Below are 20,214 nucleotides of genomic sequence, written 5' to 3' on the forward strand. Positions count from 1 at the left end.
GTTCCTTGTTTACATAATACATGTATAATCAGAGACCACGGTTCATAATTTTCACAAATCATTTCAGATTCACTTTCAATAAGAAACAGAATATATCATACCCTTTTCTTTGCTGCATCGCTACTTGAACTACCTTGATTTTCTCTCTCCTCTGGAGGAATATATTTGAATTGATATGTATCCTAGAGAGAAAAAAAAATTCTGAACATCAACAAAATTACAATCCATGCAAAAGAAACCTAATGAATTGATAGTTCTCACTTGAACTGATTTAAACATGTGTCTGTTTGGTGAAAAAAGTACACCACACAGTGTCAAAGTGTGAGCAGACTCTTATATCTGATAATCCTGAAGGCCTTCATGATAATATAAAGCATTGTTCTACTTCTCCTTTTTATTTCAATACTTGATTAAGGATATATGTACTTAAGGTAGGTCCCTAGTCCAGGACCTACTTGTGATTTCTCAAAAATTTGAGTTTAAATACTTAGATTGTTCTTTTGAGGGTATGATAAAAACAAAAAAATGGGGGGTTGTCAGTATAATGAGTAAATTATGGTATTTTTATTACGTGTACCCCCACATGTCAAACGGAAATATCATAATTCATTGAAGAAGTCCTAGAATATGTCCATAAAATTTTGTTTGAGGTATGATGCTGCAATTTTTTTCCTCAAATATGACATAAATATGTCTAACTAAATAATTAAAAGTGAAATTTTAACACAGTTTCATGTTTTTTAATAATGGTGGTACAAAATTGAACCCAATACAGGCCCTCGGCAGTCAAAAATACGGCACTGCAACACCACTAATATGAATATTTTGAAAATTTGACTTGTGATTTTTCATTCAAACTCACATATCATGTTCACATGTGAATGCTTGTTAAAATACATTTAAAAAATCTACCCTTTCTCAGCATAATATTTTCACAGCATCTCAATTTATATTTACATTTTTTGACCAAAATAGCCATTTTGAAGATGATTTTCACATAATAGAAGATAACAAATATATACCAACATAACAAATATATAGCAAGTGCAGAATTGTTTTATTTAATTCCACAAGTGCATTATTGCATATCATGATTTTTTTTTTATTTACAGATAATTTTAACATGCAATACCCCTGTATATCAATTAAACAAATATGTACCTCTGGTTTTATGTGTGAATTAGATGACAAAAAATGGAAAGAATATTGGAGCCATAGTCTACTCAAATATAAGTGATTGAGTGTTATTGTATTCATTTTACTAAATTTTAAAAAACATCCAGGTAAATATAAAAATACATTTGATAATAATAGTACGTGAACCAATACCGGAGTTCGATCCGGACATGACGTCACGCTACTAGACCCCTACTTTAAAGCTGGATAAAGTTCACATCAGCTAAATATTGAAACCCTCTCACTTACAAGGGTCAATTCAGAGAGTTTTGACCCACTTTTTAAAACACAAAATCCAATCCTAAATTCCTTTCCTGTACTACTCATAGGACACACTCTTCATTATCCTGGAAGATGACAGACCTTACTGATGCTCTAGAGCTGTAGCAACAACCAGCTAAATGTCTTTTCAGTTTTGGAAATAGAAAAATGTTAAAAGGGAAAAGGTCTGAAGAACAGGAGAATGGGGGTAAAACAACAACTTTTCTTTTAGGAGAAATTCAGTTACTAGTTTGGACTTATGAGCTGGAGCATCATCATGTAGCAAATAAAGATCCTTCAGTCCGTATTTTGGACGTTGTATTACATACGGTTTCTTAAACTTCTTGAGAATTTTACATTCTCACACCTTCCCAGTTATATTTTCGTTCTTTGGAATTGGAAATTACAGGACTATTCCACTTCTATAAAAGAAAATGGTATATAAAATTTTCTTTGCACTTTGCTTCACAATGACAAGACACTTTCCATGTTTTGTCAGCCATACATTCTTATGAAATTTCTTTGAAGTTGCAAACAATACACCCAAGTTTCATCACCAGTTACTATAACAAAAAATAATATAGTTTTTTTTCTGAATTTTCTAGCACATGTAACTCAAGTTTTCCAGCTTTCATTAAGTAGATGTGGAATACATCTAGCTGAGATCTTTCTTCAGAATTGTATATACTGCTCCCACTGAAATACCTACTGCATGTGCTAAATCCAAAACGGTTAATCTCCCTTTCCGAAAGTAGTTCTTGCATTTTTCTAATGTTTTTGGTAGTACTAGCTGATTTTGGTCTTCCAGATGTAGAGTTATCATATGATTCAATTTTGCCCTTTTGTGAGGGGATAATGACCACTCTTAAAAATTGTTCTGTATGATAAGTGTTGGTCTCCATACATATGTTGCACATCTCCTCAAATGTATTAGTTTTAGTTTTGCACATGCTTTAATATAGGTTCTCATTTCATTTGTTGTACTCACTTTTTTCCCCATGTCAAAACAAGTGATTGTCATGTGTAGAAAGCTTCACAAAACTCAAATTTCTCAGAATTCAACCAATTTTTACAGATGACTGACCATTCGGAAAAGATAAATGCACTCAACCATGACATATAAGTTTTCTGTGATTGATACTGGAAGACGAACAAGGACAAAACTTTTTGAATGACCCATGTATAATTCCAAAGTTATGCAAAGTTAAAAGCTTTTGTCAGTAATAGGGCAATGTCACCATGACTATGAAGACAGTTTGTCTGCTAAATGTCCAGAAATAAAAGTCATATTTTGAGGTATTGCTCCCACCCCATGACTCTGAGGGAGGATGGCTCTGTGTGGATGAGTGTATAGGACTATAGAATTTAAAATATTGTTGCTTTTTAGCGTTTGACACTAAATTTTTAGTAACGAAGTCCTTTAGAATGAATATTGTACTTGTCCTTATATTACTAGCCTGGATGTCAATGGTAGCTGGTTGAGTTATGTATGAAAAGGCTTCTACTCAGAGCTCTTTGTATTTTAAAATATGCTAAAACCAAATCACAAGATTCTCAAGCCAAATCACATGGGCCAACCCCTGTCCTTTACCCATATATTTCATATACCAAATTTAGTTAATATTGGCCCATTAGAATGCGAGAAGTTGAAAATGTCCAAATGTGAACACATGATGATGGGCAAAAGCATTACATATTTAAAAACACAATAAATTGTAATCAAATACATATGCATGCATAAAGAAACACAATTACACTGAATTCTGATCAACAATATAAGCTTGTAGTTCCCATTAGGTCTCTAAAACAAGTTTAATGGTATGAATAAACTGATATCAATTAATAAATTGTTCTAGAAGTGTAATGAATTTTATTTCCATGGCATCAATTCAACCTTGTTTTCTCCTAAAAGACTGTCATCCATACACTCAAGTTTCCTTTGTCTATGTAGTACAGTGCCACAATCTGGTCCTCTCTGTCTACATGTATGAATAATGTAAATTTTACTGGATCATCCATGTGTCTCTGTCTGTAATGTACACTTACTGTATCATACATGTGTTCTGGTTTTCTCTGTTTATAATGTACACTTACTGTGCTACTTGTGTGCTCTGGTTCTCTTTGTCTATGTACATTGTATAATGTAAACTTACAGTACCAATAAAATGTTCATGAAAGTTATTTTTGACTGAGTGATAATGTAACCTTGCAGTAACATCATGTGTTCCCTCTGTTGCGGTATAATGAACACTTACAGTGCAACCCATGTGTTCCCTCTGTCGCGGTATAATATACACTTACAGTGCAACCCATGTGTTCCCTCTGTTGCGGTATAATGTACACTTGCAGTGCCACCCATGTGTTCTCTCTGTCGCTGTATAATGTACACTTACAGTGCAACCCATGTGTTCCCTCTGTCGCGGTATAATGTACACTTACAGTGCAACCCATGTGTTCTCTCTGTCTCGGTATAATGTACACTTACAGTGCCACCCATGTGTTCTCTCTGTCGTGGTATAATGTACACTTACAGTGCAACCCATGTGTTCTCTCTGTCGCGGTATAATGTACACTTACAGTGCAACCCATGTGTTCTCTCTGTTGCGGTATAATGTACACTTACAGTGCAACCCATGTGTTCTCTCTGTCTCATTATAATGTACACGTACAGTGCCACCCATGTGTTCTCTCTGTCTCGGTATAATGTACACTTACAGTGCCATCCACGTGTTTTCTCTGTCTCATTATAATGTACACTTACAGTGCCACCCATGTGTTCTGGTAGGTTCTCTTTGTCTATATACTCCTGTATGTCATTCTTGTTGACAAATTTTAGTTTTTTCTGAGCCTCCTGACTTAACCAAGTCTTCACAACCCTCCAAGCCGCTGAAAATGAACATCAGTACTCGTAACTCCAACTGTAATGTCACTTATTTACCAGACAGTGTCTAAAATTTACTTTTGATACAGTACCAGCAAACACCAATAAAATGCCTATGGGCCATTAAGCCAAGTAAAATTAATTAGTAGATTATCATTCCCGCCCGCCCCTTGAAAATCGCCCCGCCCCGATTTTTTTTATTTTCCAAAATTACGATTTCCGGATATTTTTATGTCCAGTCTGGTATCATAAACGTACTTTGTTTCACTTTGCCTTTTAGAAACCCAAATACACATGTAATTATGATTTATAAAGCCTTTTCTCAATGAGAGAAGGCATTTTCGAGGTCAAGAATACCATGGCGAAAAATAAAAACCTCCCACCCGCCCCATTTTTTTGTGAAGTTTGAATGATAATCTACTAATTAATTTTACTTGCTCAACTGCACCATCATGCTCATTCATAGACCTTACTAATACACCTATTTCAGTTTTAAAAAAGGCAAAGTCATGAAATTAAACCACTATGATACATAACATGTTTCATAGTGCTTGCATAATATATTCAAAGTAATCATTATATCATTTTTTTCAAAGATCCTGAAGAGCTTCCTTTCACAATCTTTAATTCTTTATTGTACACCAACTCAAGACCAGGACATCATAATTTAGACTAAGAAATATCATTTATCATAAACATATACAATTATATGTAATTGAAGACTATAAAATTTTGAACCCCTACTGTGGACCTGCTCTAGCTACAGAATTGTATGTGAAATACCACAAAATTAGACCTATGCTTAGCGCTCAGGGTTGTAGCAGTGAGGTTTCTTTAATGTGCCAATTCCTACCATGACACAGGACCTCCATTTTTAAGGTCATATCCGAAAGACCCATGATTCAAACTTCTAAGTGCCAACTGTTTAGTGAGGGAACAATCACTATACCTCTGTTTGCGCTTTAGGTTTCATGCGACCATGGCATGAGAGGGGCTTAAACTCATGACCTCCTGGTTACAAAGTGAACACTACCCTGAAACAATTGAATCTACACTACATGAGAGGTGCTTGCATATCAATTTGACAGGTACCTATGTTGTTCTCTAGAAGATTTTCAAGAATTTTAATGTTTAAAACTTTATTGTGGCCCCAATCCTGGTCCTTGAGATTATGGTGTATACTATAGTATATCAATTTAACAAAATGTGCTCTTGTTGTTCTATGGCTATATTTGCCCACCAAAATCAACATTTTAAAATTAAGTGTCTTTTGTGCAAAAAATTCAATCTTATTCAGTTAGTATTCTCTATTTGATCAAAATAATGAACCACCAGAATTATGACAACAACACATAATGCAGACTTGGACAGACTTTATATTTATATTTAAAATGCACATGTACATGTATGATGTGCTCTATGGTTTTAAGTTCACAAAAATGAGCATCTTGTGTAAATTTGATTCAAATTGAGAAACATCACTTTGGATGCTAAGTAATGCATATGACTGTAAATACCAGAGACAAATTACTGTATTTATAAGCAGAATTTTTAGCGAGGATTTATTTTTGGTATTATTCAATAGTGAGAGTGATGAGATTGCTAAAATTGAATATCGCCAACAATTTATTCCATATCAGAGGTAATAGTATACCATTCCTGGAATTATAAAGTCGCCAGAATTTTTATGGAGAAATTGCAAAATTTGTGTCTTACTAAAAATTCAACTTATAGGGTATGTAAAACTGTATTCGTCATGATCTCTATTTTTGAAATAAAAGAAGATTTACTTTTCCTTTAAAATTTTGAGGGGACCCAGACAAGGACATTGAATCTAGGGGAGTGAGGTCCTTGCCCTCCCACATTTCTTTTTACAATGTTTCTTTTCTGTTCTATTTCTATGCAAAGTTCGTTATTTCTATATGCAAAGAGATATTGGATGACAAATGTGGGGGTGGGGGGAGTTGTTTGTTTCCTAACCTCCAGCCCTTGCCAAGAAAATTTTAAGAATACAGTTCTGAAGTAAACTTCTCGTTTGAATGCCTAAACCCAACCCAACCCTCTCCCCTGAAAAAGGACATCTGGATGCTACATGTCTGCTTGAAAGGTTGGCATCATAAATACTAGTCTTTTCATAAAAATTGACTTATCTGAAGAGAGGCACTCTGAAAACTATCAAATCAGGAGATACAATATTTACTTAATTAAGTTTATTGGAAATAAAGAACTGAAGAGCATACATACCATTAAATAACCAAGGCATTTCATATATCAGCAGGTATCCTGAAATGATAAATCATACATGATTCATTATGCATACAGTATCCTGAAATGATAAATCATACATGATTCAATATGCATAGCTACCTATGCAAAACGTGAGATTAATTTGCTTACATATCTGGTACTGTGGAATTATTAGAATTCGTGGTGGCTCAATTTTAGATTGCACTTTTTAACCTGATCTATTACGGGTGAAAGTCTTGTTAGTTTGTGGTTGTTTTTTTTCATAAACCTAACATGGGTTGTTTTTTTACCTGACTATATTCTTAAATTTATCAAGGCATACAATACTATAGGAGAAATGGCACTAAAAAAAATGAGGACAGACAGACAGTGTGAAAATTACAGAGCCCTTGCATCTACAATGAAGGTCCATCATTAATATAAAATGTGAAAACTTGCAGTTTTTACAGTATGAGAAATTGTTGTTAAGGAATTTCCACCCTCCTATGACATCATAATATTTTGCAAAGTCAATGATTTAGTAAGATTTATGTATGATAGGAACATAAATTTTGTTGGAGCCTTTTTCAACAATTATTATAAAAAATCTTGTTAACCATAAAATATTTCAAAAGTCTAAGTTATACACTGTATATGAATAATCAATTACATGTTTCAAAATATTGAATCTAAGGGCAATAACTCTGATTTCATTGAATTATTTATCAAGTCCAATATGCGATAAATTTCCTTTATTTTCACAAACATTTTGTATAATTTTTAAAGAAGCAGTTTTATGAAATCTTTGTGAATACTATTATATCGTTACAACCAGTTTTTGTGAAATTTTGATAATGCTGTTTAAGAAAAATTGCAATTTTCTGACGTTGATAACAGGTATATTGTGCTTCTTGATAAATTTTTTATCAATACCACAACATACTTATTTTATCATTTTTAACTGTTACTAAGATATATTATTTGAAGAATCAACAATCAAATATAAGATTGAACCTATAATTCTAGTGGGGTGGAATTACCTTAACAGTACAAAAATGTTTTGAAAGAGTCATATTTTCCCCCCAAGTATATTTCTAAACTGAAAATGTGACGGACTGTTGTAAAGGTACTTCATTGTAGCTACAGTTTGCAGTAATTAACAGTGCTTACATGCATATTAATCACATAAAAAAATATAAATCATGCATTTTATACCACATAATACTTACCAAGCAATGCAGGATAATATATTTTAAAGGATGTAATAACAAATTTGATCATCTCCATATCCTACAACAGGAAGGAAATAAATATAAATATTTCATTCATTATCATTCAAAAGCTATATTCTTTGGGGAATGAAAAAGTTGTGAATGTTTCTTCCTATTTACAAGTATTCATATATTTCCTATTATGAAAAAAAAATAATTTAGTTCCTGCTTTTATAAACCTCTAAAACTAAGCTAAAAACAAAAGCAGTTCATCGTATTATCATATGAAATTAAATAGTTGTTAATGGAATGTCACTATAGGTAGTAATTCTTAAATAGGGCAAGTATTTTAATTTGTTTGGGATTCTTGACCATGTAAAAATCATATAAATTCTGCATTATACCAAACAATTTCAAATTATTCACTTGCTATTGCTTAACTTTTTCTAAGCAGATATAAAGTGGATCTAAAATATGCATGCATACCAAATTTGAAATCCCTGTGTTGGTCATATCGAACAGCAACACGATTTCATCCTCAGGCCTCTCATTGTATGCAGTCTCAAAACAATAGGCAAAGTACTTCTTTATCATAGGAAGTAAATTTGCATCTTTTCTGTGCTTTGCTATTTTCAGCCAAACTGTAAATAAAGTGAATAATATAGCTGTTTGTACTTCAATTATAGACACAGTACATAATAATCCATTCGTATATTTCACTTACTGGCTCTAGTAATTAATGGTTCATTCTTTATCAATATTCAGGACACCTGATACACTGAACATTATAAATTTTATACAGAAGAGAGTTTAACAGTTTCAGTGATTTGTCACTGATTCACATTTTATAGTTTTTGAATGCCTAGTGGGTACACTCTTTGGTAATCAAGAGGCATTACCAACCAGAGATTGTACTGAGAGAGAACATTAGTTTGTTAAAATCCTATTGAAGACTTTCACATTTCATTTATATTCTACCTTGCAAAATCTGAATTTTCAGAGTTTTGTTTTTCTTCTCTAAAGCCTTATCTTTAATTTGGTTGTATCAGTTAATTATCACTTGAGCCACACATGATATGTATGACATAGATAAAAAGATAAATTTATTCAGGTTTAAAATCAATGTATGACAAAGGGTGATATAAATAGCATATTAACTGACAACAACAATGAAATATGAATACATGTTTGTATCCATATCCAGTATGATCTTAAAATATAATGCAATTTCTAAGACTAGCAGATCAATTATCACAGTATCTTTGAATTTATTTGCACCTAAGGATAACCCATGAAAGCACATGAGCTTATTTCCAATGGGGTCCTTAATTTTGAGTTTATTGTCAAAAAAAAAAAATTTTTTTGGTTAATGTATCAGGCCTCCTTAAGTTAACATGAAATTTCTATTTAAAGAGGCATGGGCACAATTTGAGCTGAAAAATTCAAATTTTACTTTTCCTATTTTAATGTTCACAATACTTAACTTAGATACTTCTAATGGTCAGCAAAAATTTGAATGTCAAATGTAGAGTTACAAGAGAGATACAGAGCTCACAATTCTTTGCTATGTAAACAAGGCTTGCATCATGTTTTTGTTTACATAGGTTAAGTATACCAGTAAAACTTTCATTTAAAGCAGATTTTTTAATTTACAAGTTCATTTTGAACACAATTAAACGGTATCAAGTGTTTGTCACATCTCCTTTTGTTTTAAACATGATATTTTCTATTTAAGCAATCTACACTGCCCACCATAAATAAGTATACACTCACCAAAATAAGTTACTTGTGCATACAAAATATGGGTTACATCATAGATACAGATTTTTCTATGCAAAATACATAACTCTTACATATAAATAGATGACATTGGGCTTTTAATTCTTATATCTTTATTTTTTTATCAAAATACTTCATTTTCTGAATTTTTTAAAAATAAATATTATGCAAACTTTTATCTTAAAACCAATTCAAACTAATTATTTATACATATATTATTGTGTATCTGTCACAATTTGTACATAATCACTTATTTTGTCCCTAATTGTGCGCCATAACCTGTATGAGAGTGTAACTATATTTCGGTGAGAGTGAGGTCACGTGTTTTGTAAAACCAGTTCTATAGGGTGCGTCAGTTCAGCACGAGTCGTCGAGAAAGTGTGTCCTTCAAACAGGAGCGCTTAAGCCATGTCTGTGTGGATCTGTTTGGTCATATAAATGACCTGTGTGGTTATAGAACTGTCCTGTGTGGTGGTGCTATTCTGGGTGTTGATGGTGCTGTTTTTGCTGTGTGAAATCCTGTGTGGAATGACAGTGACCTCTGATGTATACTCATTGAGGCGATTCACGTAACCCATGCACTGGTTCTGTCCGAGGCGATTCACGTAATCCATGTACTAGTTCTGTCTGAGGCGATTCACGTAACCCATGTACTGGTTCTGTCTGAGGCGATTCACGTAACCCATGCACTGGTTCTGTCCGAGGCGATTCACGTAACCCATGCACTGGTTCTGTCCGAGGCGATTCACGTAACCCATGCACTGGTTCTGTCCGAGGCGATTCATGTAATCCATGTACTAGTTCTGTCTGCTCGTACTGCATGTGAGTGTTCCTGTACTACTAGCATTGCCAAACTCTACCTCTACTACGTGTACCAGCGTATTATACCTGGATGAGGCATATTGAGAAATCTCTGAAATGCATGTTACAACTACGGATACCAAGTGGTGACATAAACAACATGTGCAAGTATCCTTACCATGTGTACGCATCGCATTGTGAACCAATGAATCATTGAACGTTCTATTTACCAGTATACTGGTCGGTTTTTTGTGTGAAATAGAATGTCTATCTTAAAGCAAAGTACATTGTTTTATTGTCATATGTTATGTAATTTGAGTGTGTGAGTTTTGAGTGCTAGTGAGCGTGTAGAGTGTGAGTGGCTTTGTCTGTGTCTTTTTTGTGTGAATAAAGTTATTTCTCGTTTGTGTTTCTTTTTCATATGTCAATGTTCAGTTTGAAGAAGAGGAGTTTTTCCTATCTCGAGTCAAAATTGTGACAGTATCTAATGTGTACTTTTATAAGACCTTTTGATTTTTCACCTTAAATAAATCAATATATCACAATTTAACAGACTAAGCCAAAAATATTGAATGTCCATTATTGTTTCACATATATATTGAAGTTGCACCCTTAAATGATTATTTTCCTAATAAATTGAAAGTTATACACAGAGAATTCAGCTCTTTTTCATTATATTTCTTCCTAAAATGTGTAAAAAGCTTATGTGTATACTTATTTATGGTGGGTAGTGTACATGGCACAAGCCCTGTTTACATAACAAATAATTGCGAGTGCTGTATCTCACTTGTAACCCAACAACTGATAGTCAAATTTTTGCTGATCAATATAAATACCTTAGTTTAACATTGTAAACGTTAAAAATCAGAAAATAAAATTTGAAAAATTTCAGCTCAAATTGTGTCCATGTTCCTTTTAAAAAATCATGATACATATTAAATCTTATCATCTTACTAATTTTGCGCCCATCTTTATCTGCACTGTGAAAATACATTGCACCAATGTTCCAAAATTCTAAAGGAAATGTTGTTTCTGTCAGATCTGTGAAGAAATTTCAGAATTACATAAATAATGCAATTTAGCTGGTATGATACGAAATTTACAGCGCTTTCCTCCATACCACTACATTTTGTCCCAAATTATAATGATCATACAAAATGTTTTTAATACTTATCATGTCATGTGTGGCAAAATAGAGATTTTCTTATGCAATGCAAATTTTATATTGAAATTTAAATAAAAGAAAAATATGAGGATTTATTGCATCAAAGTTTAAAAGCAATGCATTATATTTAATGGTGAGCAAAAGTAATAATCTAGAAAAATAAATAAATACATAAACAGATATTATTGTTTAAAATTTTCTGCATCAATTATTACAGTTGTTATTGCACAATTTTTTTTTCTTTTATGCCAACAAACAATTGTACATGTAGCACAGCTCACCTCTCACTCCCATTTCCTTTCTCCATTTCAGAGCTTCGTGTAATCTGTCTGCTGCATCCTGAATGGTTTCTGTTTTCCGTATGAACTGACTGACATACAGATCATTGGAATTTATATTATCTACATCCCTCTGGTCATAAACACCTGTCCTCGCCAATTCATCAGCTAATAAAGAAATAATTGTGTCATTATTTGAGAAAACCTACATGTTGAAATTGCCTCGGACTGGTAAAATTTACAGTACAATTCATTATTCAGACTGATAAAAATCTTGAAAGTTCAGATACCACAACAACTCTGCAAAAGATCTATTATCTTATTATTGTAACGTATCAGCAATTATCTGACATGTTACTGTATCTTCACTGCTTGCACTTTTTAACATTCAATAAAATAAACTATGAAAAGTTTACATTCCTTTCAATCTAAAACTACTACATTGTTATCCCTGAGAATGTCTGTATCTACATTGCGAAACCATGCACATGACATTGTACCTTTGTACTTCTTATTGTAAACACTTCTCAATTTATCCGCCTGTGTCCGAGGACTCTGAAAGAGAATATATATTTGTTAGTATAAAACTGCAAAATAACGCTAACGAACGTTTGGTCTATCTATAAATATTTCTGGTATTAAATCAAATGTAACGAAACCAGCAATCAACATACACCGTCTCCTTCCGCCATCCTATAGTCGTCTGTTGCTTCCGCTTTGTACGCCTACGTAAACATTCGACAAATCTCGATCCCGATATGAAGTGTTTTAAACTTTTATTAAAGCTAGCTCATTACACCAAAATTTTATTTATTGGCTCGTTAAAACACCTCTTATGAAATAGGATTTCACCATCAAAAAAATAATACAAGCTCTCAGTTGTTTTATATGAATTTTTTGTGATTTTTCCCATCTTCGCTAGCCAAGGGTTTTCAGTCCACTCCGCTCAACCCTTGGCTAGCGAAGATGGATTTTTCCCGGAATGAAAAAAGGTGGTTTGTTTGCAAATAAGAGATTCTAGAATCCAAATTTTGCTGTGATTTGGTGCATGATATGAATATCTATAATAAAACATACCTAAAATACTCAGATACAAACGTTCTAATTTTTTTTAGAAACAAATATTTATGAAAATTGAAAACGTTATTTGCTAATAATTTTTTAATTTTTGGATAAAATCTTCAAAAGGCATGTTTTGGAAAAGAGATACGTTGAAAAAATATATTTCAAAAAGAAATTGTTCAACGAAATGACAAAATTTAAGATGTATAACTCTATATTCAAACGAGAGAAAAAATTATAGAATTACTAAAATAAATATATTGTTGCTAATTGCATGCACTTTTCATCAAGATATTAGTTTCCTTTATAAATTCGTTTAATTTTTTAAACCATTTTACATCAAGGGAATGTAGTTTTCTGATTACAATGCTCTCTATGACGACTTCTTTTTTTTTTATAATTCCGGTCGGGCTTGTTTCAAATTTGAAAAATCATAATGTTTCCTGATTTTAACCATTTCATTTCATTTTCTGTTTAAAATATATTTATCTGATATATCTTTTTTTTTTATGTTTTTTAAAAATATTTTATACATAAATTGTAAAAAAAAAAAAAAATAAAAATAAAAAAAATAACGTTTTTCAATTTTCAGAAATATTTTTTATTTAAAAAATTAGAACGTCTATCTGAGGCGTTCAGGCATGTTTTCTTAGATATTCGCAAACAAAGCACTTTTATATCATTCTGAGATAAATCACAAACAAATCATATAAAATGGTTGAGAGCTTGTGTCACTCTTTTGATAGTTAAAACATACTTCATAAGGTTTTTAACGGCCATTAGATAAAATTTTAGTGAAATGAACTACCTTAAAGATGGGGGGGGGGGGGTTAGAGTGTTTACAGAACGTTGCGATATCATATAAATCTTGATTTACAGGCGAGGATGACCATAATTTTACCTCTGCTAATTTCTGCGTTTAGTGTTGTGGGTACGAAGATGGCTGACAAGTCCAATCCTTGCATGGAACGCCTTTCCACATTCTGGATAAGACGGCCCGGATGGAGCTGCTGCCGATGGTTTTCTCTCCTTTTGCTTAAACCTCTTCTGTTTTGCCAGGCACATACGATTCACCTTGAGTATCTTTGCTCCCATCTTCACGCTAGAGCGCCAGGCACTTCGGTCAAGAGTTAGATCTTCCCTCGTGTCAGGTTCGAAGTGGAACAGCTTGATGGATACTTTCAGGGAGTCTTTGCGTCGCTTTTTATGACCACCTCTGGAGCGTGAGCCATTTTCCAGCTCCCCGACAGGAGCTGTTTCGGGATGCGAGTGTCATCCATTCTTCAAACATGACCAACCCAGCGGAGTTGGCCTGACTGCAGCATGGTGTCGATGCTGTATAGTGTAAGTGGTTTTAATTTCGCGGTATTAAAAGTTCGTGGTTTTTCATATTGGTCTAATTGCGGTGGTTTTATTTCCGCGGAATTCAAATTTTATTTTGATTACTGGTAACTGTTCAAAACGTATTGTGTCACACTTGCAAAATGATTGCGGTTGTTTTAATTTCGCGGACCCCCCCCCCCCGACCGCGAACATAGCGAAATTAAAACCACCGCAATCATTTCCCCATTTACAGTATGTTAGCACGGCTTAGAACCTCAGTATCTGGGATCTTGTCCTGTCATTTTCCGTACGCATACTGTGTGGAAGTGGTTTATTTTCTTGGCGTGTCTCTGGTATACCGTCCAGGTCTCACTTGCATAAAGTAAGCTTGTCAGTACAACTGCTCTGTGCACGCTAAGCTTTGTCGTTGTGGTAATACCTCGGCGACCACATACAGGGGTTTTTCAGGCAGCCAAAAGCTGAGCTTGCTTTAGCTATACGGGAGATGACTTCGTCATCAAAATGGGCGTTTCTAGATAAGGTGCTTCCAAGGTATGTACTTTTTCCACAGGGTTGAGGCGCTCAGACTTGATGTAGGTGTTTGGCTCAATGTAAGGGCTATTTGGTGCTGATTGGAACATGACCTCAGTTTTCTCAGTGCTTATCGTCAAACCGAAGTTGTCACAAGCATCCGAAAACCTGTTCAGGTTTTGTTGCATGTCAAGCTCTGCTAAGGCATTAAGGGCGCAATCATCTGCAATAAAAGGTCTCTCGGTCTTTCGAGGTGAACCTTGGTCTTGGCTTTCAGGCGCTGTAGGTTGCTTAAACGCAACCTTGCTTGACACCGTTTGTGACCTCAAAGGGTGAAGATTGATTGTCTTCATCGAGGACATGGGCCTGCATGTCATCATGGAATTGACGTACCATCGTGATGAACCTTGGAGGGCAGTCAAATTTCTCAATGATTAACCATGTACCAGTTTTGTTAACGGTATCAAATGCTTTCGTAAGGTCTACAAATGTTGTGTAGAGGCTGACGTTCTGTTCTTGGTATTTCTCTTGCAGTTGTTTGGCAGCAAAGATAATGTCCACTGTTTCACGACCTGAGCGGAATCCACACTGCAATGATCTTTCCAGCGATGGATGGGAGTGATATTCCTTTGTGGTTGTCACAGGACTATGTTTCCTTTACACTTGTAGAGGTGAACTGTTGAAACATCCTTTATGTTCTGTGTAAGGCTTCCTTTGTCCACATTGACTGGAAAAGTTTGGTCAGTTCCTGAATCGTCAGTGAACCTGCGGGTTTATAGATCTCAGCTGGAATGGCGTCCGCCCAAGCATCTTTGCCAGTTGACATTTGCTTTATAGACTTTTCGGTCTCTGTAGCAGAAGGAGGGTCGTAAAGTGTTGTGTTAGTAGAGGTTTGAGGTGGGCGATTGATTGCCACGTCACTGATTGACGATGAGATGTTTAGAACCGACTTGAAGTGCTCTGCCCATCTATCAAGAATGTCAGGCTTGTCTGTGATAAGTTTGGTTCTAACAGCTTGATATACAAAACCCACGAAAATTGGTCCTCACGATTTAAAATGATTCCACAGTAAGCGTTTTGAATTAGGGGGGGGGGGGGGTAGCGTAGCCCTGGATGTCATCGGCCTATTGCCTGAACCATCTGTCCTTCATATGCTTTAGTCTGGACAGTCTGCTTTCCTTGGTGTAAAGCAGCTGTGATGGCGGGAGTTTTGTTTGAAAGGTTTACCTTTAAGAGCATGTTTTTCTTCTCGAGCAGCTTGTCTATGGCCTCATTGTTTTCATCAAACCAGTCCTGGTGATAGTGCATGTTAGGACCCAGTATGTCACTGTATATCGAGTGTACAGTGTTCCTGAGATCCACCCAGACCTACTCAAAGTTGTCAGAGTTCAAGGGCAATGACTCAAGTTTCCCATCCGACTCACTAGCGACTTGCTGCTTGACGTTGACACCATTCATCTTGTCAATATTCAGGCGCTTTGGTGATTTCTTCCCCTGTGGTGGTTGAATATGAACGTGGAGCTTGCATATGATGCATGAGGTGGTAGTCTGTCCAGCAGTCTCCTCCACTAATCTTTTGTTTACTTTGTCATGTTTGTTCAGTAATTTATCTAGTGAAGTTACACATCTCATTGTTTTTAACTTTGTGTTAAATTGTTGTTTAAACTGCTACATTTTGCGTATTTTTTGAATTACTGTTTTACTGAATTGTTGTCTCATTGTTGTCTCATTTACACACACGGATTTTCCACATCTCAGTATTCCCTACCAGATCATTAAAGATGTCTTTAGACTGTAGTTAAATTCTGGTCTGTATCGTTCAAGTTATGACAAACATGATATACCATTTTTATTTTCTATGACTGAAATCCATACCCCATGCTAAATTACAAGTAATATTTGCAATTTGCAGCTGAATACATATTTTGTGATTTTTAATTGCCTGTTTTGATATTGAAAAAAAAATTCAAAGGTGCAGTATTTCATTTCAAATTGTCTCTGGTATATTCAACTTGGACATGAACTAAAACATGCATACAATTCAGAATTATTGTTTGTAAGATATATAAGTTCTAGGATTTGAATTAAAAGTTTGAAATACATTTTTATATTTTTTTTTCATCGATACATTTGCAATGAAAAATATTGATTGTCCTATCTGTGTTGAAAATAAACAAAAGGTTAAGTCCTATCAGTATGTAAGCTTAAAAAAAACCGTGTGTCGGACCTATCGCAATTTGCATCGGTCCCAACTCCCCAATAAATATTGACAGGTCCCTGAGAGAGAGAGAGAGAGAGAGAGAGAGAGAGAGAGAGAGAGAGACGGGGGGGATGGATGGATAGATAGATTTTGATCAGATGTGTTTAGGAAAATTCGTTGAAAGAAAAATAATACAATTGTATATCTTTAAAAGTATTAATAAAACGATCTCATTTACATCTCTGGTATTAATTATGTCTCGACGTACTGACGTCAACGTGGTTCATAACTATTGAGAAATTGGGAACCATTCGATACACTCCCCATTGCCTTATTCCCTAAACATTCAGATCTAAAAAAAAAAAAAAAAAAAAAAAAAGGAAAGAAATAATTCATGTATATAAAATGATGTTCACGATGGATGCGAAAAAAGAAGAAGAAAGAAACTGCTTAAATATGCACTGGTTTATGCAGGTAAATCCCTCCAAAATTAAGGAGAGAGAGAGGGGGGGGGGATAAAACGGGTATTTTAACCTTTTGACGGGAGTTGTGATAGACTATGATGACATAAGTGTACTACTATAATTCTGTCCTCACAATTACGTCTCCACAAACGTGACCCACGGCATGTGAATGAGTATATCAGTCAAAAACTGTCCTTCCTGTGATTTAAATACAAGGACTAGTAATGTTACTGAGTATCTAAATAACATTGATAATACTGAGTACCCTGATGTTATTAATGATAGCTCCTATGTATTAGATAATTTAAATGTTCCAAAATTAAGAACTTCGATGGATGAAATTCGAAACAATTCTGGTAATCGGCTTATTGATTTGTGTAAACACTCTGGTTTATGTATCCTCAAATGGGTTCTTCAGGGCTGACAGAGACATTGGGAGCGGGACTGACAGAGACATTGGGTGCAGGACTGACACAGACATAGGGAGCGGGGCGGACACAGACATTGGAAGCGGGGCTGACACAGACATTGGAAGCGGGGCTAACACAGACATTGGAAGCGGGACTAACACAGACATTGAAAGCGGGGCTGACACAGACATAGGGAGTGGAGGTGACACATACAATGGGAGCGGGGTTGACACAGACATTGGAAGGGGGACTGACACAGACATTGGGAGCGGGGCTAACACAGACATTGGAAGCGGGACAAACATGCACAGACATTGAAAGCGGGGCTGACACAGACACATACAATGGGAGCGGGGCTGACACAGACGGGAGCGGGGCGGACACAGACATTGGAAGCGGGACTGACACAGACATTGGAAGCGGGGCGGACACAGACATTGGGAGCGGGGCTAACAGAGACATTGGGAGCGGGGATGAAAGAGACATTGGAAGCGGGGCTGACACAGACATTGGGAGCGGGACTGACACAGACACATACAATGGGAGCGGGGCTGACACAGACGGGAGCGGGGCGGACACAGACATTGGAAGCGGGACTGACACAGACATTGGAAGCGGGGCGGAGACAGACATTGGGAGCGGGGCTAACAGAGACATTGGGAGCGGGGATGAAAGAGACATTGGAAGCGGGGCTGACACAGACATTGGGAGCGGGGCTGACACAGACATTGGGAGTGGGGCTGACAGAGACATTGGGGCGGGGCTGACACAGACATTGGGAGCGGGGCTGACACAGACATTGGGGGCGGGGCTGACACAGACATTGGGAGCGGACAGACATTGGCAGATAGAAGCGTTGTGGACTACTATATTATTATCAGAATTTTGGGGTTTGAAGTTGAATATTTTTCTAGTTTGTATTCCGACTGTCATAAACCAATTCATGTTTCTATTACTTCATCATGTGATATAATGTTTGAAAAATGTGCAAAGAATGTGAGTCTGGAAGAAATTAAGTCTTGGGGTGACAATAAGCAGAGTGAATTAATATAAATGTAGATGGTCATGCTTGTCACATAACTAATTTATGTACATTACTGGATAACACTGATACATGTAATGTAGATCAAAATGTTATCGACCATGTTGTTAAAGTGGCGTACGTAAACCGTTTCAAAACCCTAAACAAAGTTAAAATACTAATAAGCCGTGGTTTACCATCGAATGTAAAATTGCGCGCCAAAAATACAGAAGAGCTGAACCACCGTGGCCAATCGCCCCTGTGGTTTACATGCCATTGAAAAATGATGACATGGAATGCAGTCCTACCACCCTCTTGAAATTTTTCTTCCCTGTGGAACAATTATAATTTACGTCGTATATCTTGTAATAAACAATGAAGTTCAATATTCAAATTTTTAAAAAATATAACGAAAACGCCAGTTGTCGTTACAAAAGACATTAAACACATGCATCGTTGCAGATTGTCAATGTATTAGGAATGGTTGTATTCTACGTTATTCTTCCATAAGTATGTTGTCTTTTCACTGAATAATTGATTTTTAGATGAGTTTTTCTGTTTTCTAAGAAAAACGAAGAAAACGAACGACTGAGACCAATTTACACGAAATTTTCTATCTGTGTTGAAGTGTTTGAGCAAGTGGCAGAGGATCTGACCAAATGCTATATATCATTCAAACCTGGATTCATTGCGTCACCTGATAGGCTATATATAATTCTTCCGTATTATCTGTATAAAGAAAAATATGGACTACTTTCTAACCTCTCCTCACGGACATCTACACTCTCCATGGTAAATCGCCATATGGGTTGGTTGTACTCTGCGTTAAAAGCACAATTGTATCCTGCGTAGGAATGGTTGTATCCAAATGACGTTTGGCCACGGCGCCTTCACAGAAGATACAGAAAGGAAGACATGTATAGAAAGGAAAGATTATCTAAAAAGAAACTAAGAAGCGCAGTTGATTCACATAAAAATTACATTAAAACTAAATTAAAAAACTTAGGACATCGAACCCAAAAGAATAATGAAAGTCATAAATCCTAAAAATAAAATAAAATCAAATACAAAAATTTCAAACAGTATCTGTCCTTTATCAAAAAGAAAGGACAGTATAATTGTCAACTTATTGGACACCTACAGGTAACTTTATAAATACAAGTGGACTTCTATATAAAAAGACTACAATAACAAGGGATTACATAGAAAAATGTTTCAGAAGATATTAGATTAGTGAGGGCCAGTGGTATGGGGACACGTCCTTACTTATATTCTCTCTCAAAACCATATTTTTCATAATTCGGGAGAGAGTATTAGATAAACTTTTATAGGTGTCCCTATAGCTACATGTACATTTAATACTTTATTGCACTGTGATTTACAATAACGTGAGTATATATATTATCTACTAGACATTGTGTGGAC

General features: G+C 35.3%; 2 protein-coding genes across 2 annotated transcripts in view; one reads left to right on the forward strand and one right to left on the reverse strand.

The window, feature by feature from the left end:
- Positions 1–12,515, reverse strand: part of LOC125680541 (motile sperm domain-containing protein 2-like) — a 28,440-nt gene extending 15,925 nt beyond the window's left edge. The window contains exons 1-9 of the mRNA XM_048920222.2: positions 12,453–12,515; positions 12,279–12,333; positions 11,782–11,946; positions 11,290–11,376; positions 8,242–8,396; positions 7,774–7,834; positions 6,563–6,601; positions 4,199–4,323; positions 102–182 (exon numbers count right to left, since the gene is read on the reverse strand). Of these exons, the coding sequence (XP_048776179.1) occupies positions 102–182; positions 4,199–4,323; positions 6,563–6,601; positions 7,774–7,834; positions 8,242–8,396; positions 11,290–11,376; positions 11,782–11,946; positions 12,279–12,333; positions 12,453–12,470 (786 nt within the window). The 5' untranslated portion in view covers positions 12,471–12,515. The remainder of the gene's footprint in view (positions 1–101; positions 183–4,198; positions 4,324–6,562; positions 6,602–7,773; positions 7,835–8,241; positions 8,397–11,289; positions 11,377–11,781; positions 11,947–12,278; positions 12,334–12,452) is intronic.
- A 5,467-nt stretch (positions 12,516–17,982) lies between these two features.
- Positions 17,983–18,741, forward strand: LOC125680201 (uncharacterized). Its single transcript, XM_048919644.2, has one exon. The coding sequence runs from the start codon at positions 17,983–17,985 to the stop codon at positions 18,739–18,741; it is 759 nt and encodes a 252-aa protein (XP_048775601.2).
- Positions 18,742–20,214: the final 1,473 nt, after the last annotated feature.

Source organism: Ostrea edulis, chromosome 2, assembly GCF_947568905.1.
Source record: "Ostrea edulis chromosome 2, xbOstEdul1.1, whole genome shotgun sequence".
Classification (NCBI taxonomy): Eukaryota; Metazoa; Mollusca; class Bivalvia; order Ostreida; family Ostreidae; genus Ostrea; species Ostrea edulis.